The following is a 6,679-nucleotide window of genomic DNA, read 5'->3' on the forward strand; positions in this document are numbered from 1 at the left end:
GGTGGATCTTAAATATATCCAATATCTTTTTATATACATTCCCTGAATCCTTCCCTAAATCAATTATCTTCCTCCAAATTAAATCCACCAATCTAAGTGCAACCTTAGATTATTTCAATGCTAAGAAAATCTTGATTTATTTCATTCCTAGGTTTAAACAACCACAATTTTAAAATACAAATTATTTTTATTTCTCAGAAATATATCCAATTATATATAAGCTCTTGATATCTCCAAACCTTGAGGGAGTTTTTTACTCTGCTACGGCCTTGATTTATGCTGATTACTGATCAATCAAATGTCCTAAAATCTGACATATTTCAATCAGAGCTCACTCTTTCATGTTGAACTTATTACCATGTGTTCAATATTCTCTTCTTATACATTTCGATTACACCTGATCAGTAAATAAAATCACCTGAAACTTGTAGATCTAGCCATTCTCTGAACAAATATGGTTCCTTAATACCATATAAGATGTTGGCGCGTTATGTCCATGCCAAGTTTAAAACGTCGTTTTCTGAATGTTCGCTCCTTTTACTTTACTTCATGCGGATGATATATAGACATTAGATCTATCTATCTATGAAAATATCTTAGTCCCTGGCAATTGATCAAACAAATCGTTTATTCGAGGTATGGTGAATTAGTTAGTATATATCTATGTTCCATCTTTCTTCTTCACAAAAATACCAATGCAATTCACGATGACTCAACTGGTTTTTTGTTTAAATTAACTCTAATGTATAGATATTATTAAAGGCAAGAGGACATATAATTCACTTCCGGAAACCGCCTATGAATGACCAGTTTAAGTTTTGATTCGGATTATGCATTCTGTAAAATGTATGTATCTTTTAATTCTTTAGTTTTAACCTATGTAGTCTATGATCCCCCTATATTTTGATTGTTTGATTTCTGTATTAGATAAAGTTTGGAAAGTTATTCATATGATTTATTTTCTTTATTTAACATTCAACAACTTAACTAATACTCATGCTGGTCGATTTAGCAGGAACTTATGATTTATTAAGTGGCGGAGGTTCTGAGCAGTAGACAATGTTTTTTTTGGGTGTAATACTTTTAAGACACTTTCAGTTTTATCCACTTTAAGAAGCAGAGAGATCAGTTAAGTTGATGTTCCATTTTTCATACATAGCATTCGTCTTGTTTGGGTTGAGATTTGTATTTCTTCGACTACGCTTATATATTCTTGTTCCTTTATGAATTGATTTGCGGTAATTTTGATGGCCACTTTGATAGATTCATAAGATGATGTAGCAAAGGCGTTTCCTTCACTAAAGATCCATTGGTCCATATATTGAGTCCTTTTCCCATGGACCGTTGAGGACAATAAATGGAGGAATTTCAATTCAGTATAAAGGTTAATCCCTTCGATCCCAAGTCGTCTAATTAAAAATTGTAACATCGAGCGTTTGTCGTCTTACCAAGAACTAAACTAGTGGTAATAATGCAACTTCAATTTTTTAATCCATACATCATCTTAGTTCTCCGTGTTCATTCTCCTAGCAAGGGCAATTATGATACCACAACAATCTCCTTTATAATAATTGCACTCTTTACAATTCATGGAAACCGAACACGTGATCTTGACTTTGGTACCAATTATAAGACCGAACGATTTAAGTTTTACTAAAAACTTTAATTGTTGGGTGTAATAATTGCCTTTGTTAGGAGAGCGGTTGACGCGTTTGTTGTACCGTTAAAAAAATGAAGTCATGTAATAACTACCGTCTATAAGGATGCTACAAAATTACATTTTGTAGTTCATTTACTCCTTTACTAGCAAACGTCTACTTATTCAAAGAGAGAAAGAAAAACAAAGAAATAAAGCATACCCGACTTTTTAATCTCCCATGAACCATAGAATATAGATATTATAATTAGTTTATGATGGAAAATACTCCCCCTCGCCCGCCGTGGTGTATCAGAGATAGCGAAAGGGATTGGTCTCTCAGCTCATAAATAATTGCAATAATCACTCACATGGACTGTTTTTTCCCCTAGTGCTGCCAAAATGCTCTTCTCCCACCACGTTCAAACCCTAACCCTTTGCTTAATATTCTTATATTATATCCCGCTTTAGATTCTACCCTAGTTAGTAATTTTTTTCCTTTTTTTTTTTACTTCATAGAAAATGTCTTCTTTTTTAAAGGGTTCCCATGGAAAATTAATTTTCAGCCCTTACATTACCTCTTTATATAGACACAAGCTGTTTCCTGTTTTGATACACAACTCATCTTGAAAGGAAAGAAAAAAATAAGAGAGAAAGAGGGAATATAGATTGGCCTCTGATCTTTAGATTTAATTATTTTACTCTTGTTTTCACTTCTTCTTCTTCTTCATCTGCTTGTGTTCCTCTGAATTTTGTTTTAGCAGCAACAGTAAAATGGATGTGCCTGATCAACTCTGCTACATTCCTTGCAACTTTTGCAATATCGTTCTTGCGGTATAGAAAACATTGTTTTCCGACATCGATCGGTTGATCTGTTTTTTTTATGAATAAGTAACTTCAAAATCGATTATAACTTGAATCATTCGTTCGCTTTGTATGTTGCTATTTTATTTTCTTTTGTTGTGATTCAGTTTGTTCGCTTTCTTCTGTTGTTTTAAAAAAGAACCCATTGATGAATAAAGCTGACCTTGGGTTCAGATATGGTGTTTGGTGCTATTATGCAGAAATACATTAAATTTTTCGTTCAGGTTCCCTTGTTTTTTTCTGATACAGTCAAGTCTACATCTTCAAGACTTTTCCTTTTCCTCTCTTCTTTTAGTACAGTCAAAGAAAAAAGTCATGAATACTCAGTCCCTCGAGTATGAATCACCTCTACTTATCAGAGTAAAAATAATATAAAAAAAAAGAATTATGGATTAATGTCATAAATACTGTGTTGATCATGATCTAAAGTGGTTGGTTTATTTATAAGCTTGATGAAGACAAGTCCTTCGTCTCCGGATTTCGCCTTCTCTGCGCCGAAGCTTTCTTTTTTCCTCATCTCCCAAGTGTTGAGTGCTGTCAAATTTAAGCTTTTTCTCAGCTTGTGGTTTCCATGAACATGGAAGATTATAGGGTTCTTCCCTGCAGTTCTTGTTGGTTGGGGTCTTGATATATAATTTGGTGTTTAATTAGCCAAAACATATAGATTAAATCTCAAACTTTTGCCCCATAAACTGTTGATATATGTTATAGGTTGTTCCTACTTAGAATCTTCACAGATTTATTAGTTTTATTTTTTTCATTTCCCTTATTTTAATTAGTGCAATTTGTTTATAATGTTTCTGGTTTGAATTGAATGTGCAGGTGAGTGTCCCATGCAGTAGCTTGCTTGATGTAGTGACAGTTCGATGTGGGCACTGCACCAATCTTTGGACAGTGAATATGGCAGCTGCCTTCCAATGCCTGCAGCAACAAAATGCTCAGGTTTCACAATATATTTCAGCTTAATTTTTGGGGGATTCCATTTATCCATCAAAACATTTCTAGCTTCTGAATTCTAGGCTCTATATATATCTGGGTTTTGCTTCTTTTAAGGGGAATCAAACCCTCTTCTTCTTTTTTTCTTTTTTAATTTTCAAGATCTTACATATTTCAGAACCCTAGCTACTCACCTACTTCCCAGCCGCCAGAATCTAAGTAATTATGCAGCATTTTCGACTTTTGTTTAGTTAAAGTACATTTTTTTTGTCTGAAGAAAGAAATTAGATAAATAATTAAGTATTGATATTTTTAAATTCCTGTCTTCTAGTATAGAAACATGAATTTCTCTTAGATCCCAGCTAGATCTACCAACTGTCAATCAGGCAGCCATTTTCTTTATCATTCCTAACTGATCCAGTCATTTCAATGTCGTTAATTATTTTAATCCTTTTTTTTTGTTTTGGGTGTCTGAGAAAACATCTTTTCATGCAAACTTTTGGTCAAAATGTATATTTTATTTTAAAGATACTACAATAATCGAAAACTCCCCTTCTTATATTATTATGCATATTATATACCATTCAAGATTTATTTATAAGATTCTCCACTCCACAAAATGTAAAAAGTTTACTGATCAAAATCTAATCCATGTTAAGTCATAGATATACATGTGATTTTTCAACTTCATCTTTCACACTCCACAAGCTAATAGGATATGAAACATTTTGAATTTTATTAAATGATTATGAGCTATATTTATTGTAATAAATGTTGTATTAGCTTCACACTTTGTGTGTTAACTTTCTGCTTACATTAATTCAGGGTCCTATCCATTCTTCAACCGAGCTCAAGGTTGACTTAGGTTCTTCTTCCAAATGTAACAACAAGTTGGCCATCCAACCTTCCATCACAAAGAAATCCGAGCCGAAAATCGCCAATAGACGTGAGTTTGTGGTTTTATATTGAATCTAGATTTACTGCAGTGATAGGTTTTCGCGAACAAGTCACAAATTTTATTCGTTCTTCAACTTCAACTTAATTTGATGCATTTTGCAATGGATCATTTCGATTTTGTGCAACAGCACCAGAGAAGAGGCAACGAGTCCCATCTGCATACAACCAGTTCATAAAGTAAATGAAATGTGTAACTCAAATATATTTATATTTATATATAATCAATATTTTTTATTTAATCTGTATACCAATTTATCACCCAACAAAAAATAATCCCTATATATGTCTAATTATTGAAAGCAAATTTTCAGAGAGGAGATTCAAAGAATCAAAGCCAATAATCCGGAAATCACTCACAGGGAAGCATTCAGTACTGCTGCAAAAAATGTGAGTAATGGCGTCGAAAAATGTTTCTAATCGAGCTGCTTATAACATTCGATGTTACATTTTTTATTTTCTGTGACCGATAGATAAATATCATGTGTGCCGCAAATAATAATCATATAATAGAAAACATATCCTAAAGAATTGATCATGTGCTGGTATTTTAAATTTGTTCGCTAATTAGTGAATTATTTTTCTGTTAAATTTGACAAAGTGGGCACACTTCCCTCACATTCATTTTGGACTCATGTTGGAGAGCAACAATCACGTTAAGCATAATGATCAGGTAAAGTGGTAAGCTTATTATTATTTTTTATAAAAAAAAATGATTATTTATTGTTGAAAACGTTGGGATTTAATTGTTGTGAATTTGTGGTTATTTTTTTCTTTAGTACGGTAAAATAAATCATATTTTTGTTGGGATCAATTAATAAAACACAGATGGAGAACCGGAAAAAAAAATACCTGATGGATGGCATTAGTAAATCTTTGTTATCTGATGAAATCATGTGTAAAAAAATAAGAGATTTTCTTCACAACATATATTAATATGGGTATATTAAATTCGAGATAGAGCTAGCACTATATTTAGGAAAAATTACAATCTTGGTTTTGTATGTCTACTTTTTTGTGATTTAATTTCTCCGTGTCAAATTTTAGTTTTAATACCATATCTCACAATTTTTGGCAATTTCATTATTTTTTTTTCATTTGAAGTATCGATATGACACTGCACACAACATCACGTCTATGAACAAAATTGCAAATATGAAATATACAAGAATCAAAACTCTAATTCTTTCCTATATTTACGAATTTATTTATTTTGTTTAGTTGTCGATTGTTAAGATGTCTCATATCGGTTAGATAAGGTTCATGAGAGTTGCATATATGGACTTCGACAATCTTCCCCCATTGAGCTAGCTTTTGGAGTTGAGTTAGGTTCAAGTCTCAATCTTAACATGGTACCAAAGCTCAGACCTACCGTAATATGTTGGATTGCCCCTTTTTGGGCCACCCATTCTGCCTCATTTGTAAACTTCACGCTCCAAATGTTTATTCTCGAGTGTGAGAGGGGTGTGTTAAGATGTCCTACATCAGTTGGACATAGTTCATGGGAGTTGCATATATGGACAATCATCCACTTTGAGCTAATCTTAACTTAAGATGTCCCACATCGGTTAGACATAATTCATGAGAGTTGCATATATGGACAATCATCCACCTTCAGTTAGCTTTTGGGGTTAGTTAAGCTCAAGTCTCAATCTTAACATCGATATCAATATATTATAATTTAATTTCATGTATTTTTTAATAACCGATAATTAATAAGTTGTTCAATTTTCTTGTCTTATGAAGGGGTCTGAGAAGAACCAAATGCGCAGGGCCGCTATAATAAACAAGTGAGAATCTCCGCAGGCCTAATGAGATCTCTACAATAAACCTTATTATTATTATTAAGAAATTTTAAGTCTCTGTCTTGTATTATGGCTTCTTTTTCCCCAGTTTAATATTGTAAGTTCAATCCAACAAACAATGTTTAAATAGTTTGTCATTATTCTGTAATGTGTGACACCCATTTCCATGAAACTAAAGATTTTATGATTGTATGGCTTTGCTTTCACAAAATGGTTTGTTAATATAGTAAGTCTCTTGTGAGACGGTCTCACGAATTTTTATCTGTGAGCCGTCAACTCTACCGATATTCACAATAAAAAGTAATACTCTTTACATAAAAAGTAATAATTTTTCATGGATGACCCAAATAAGATATCTGTTTCACAAAATACGACCCATGAGACCGTCTCACACAAGTTTTTGCCTTGTTTAATATTGACAATTCCATGATTTGCAAAATATTAATAAATCTGTAATATTGTGTTATGACTAATAATGGTTATT

The 6,679-nt window shown here is 32.5% G+C and overlaps 1 protein-coding gene across 1 annotated transcript; it reads left to right on the forward strand.

Moving 5' to 3' along the window:
* The first annotated feature begins 2,021 nt into the window (after positions 1 to 2,021).
* LOC140965965 (axial regulator YABBY 5-like) lies at positions 2,022 to 6,387 on the forward strand. Its single transcript, XM_073426256.1, has 7 exons — positions 2,022 to 2,470; positions 3,323 to 3,442; positions 4,262 to 4,382; positions 4,522 to 4,570; positions 4,705 to 4,780; positions 4,992 to 5,063; positions 6,137 to 6,387. The coding sequence occupies exons 1-7, from the start codon at positions 2,411 to 2,413 to the stop codon at positions 6,182 to 6,184; spliced, it is 546 nt and encodes a 181-aa protein (XP_073282357.1). The 5' UTR covers positions 2,022 to 2,410; the 3' UTR covers positions 6,185 to 6,387.
* Positions 6,388 to 6,679: the final 292 nt, after the last annotated feature.

Source organism: Primulina huaijiensis, unplaced genomic scaffold, assembly GCF_012295235.1.
Source record: "Primulina huaijiensis isolate GDHJ02 unplaced genomic scaffold, ASM1229523v2 scaffold1721, whole genome shotgun sequence".
In the NCBI taxonomy this organism is placed as follows: domain Eukaryota; kingdom Viridiplantae; phylum Streptophyta; class Magnoliopsida; order Lamiales; family Gesneriaceae; genus Primulina; species Primulina huaijiensis.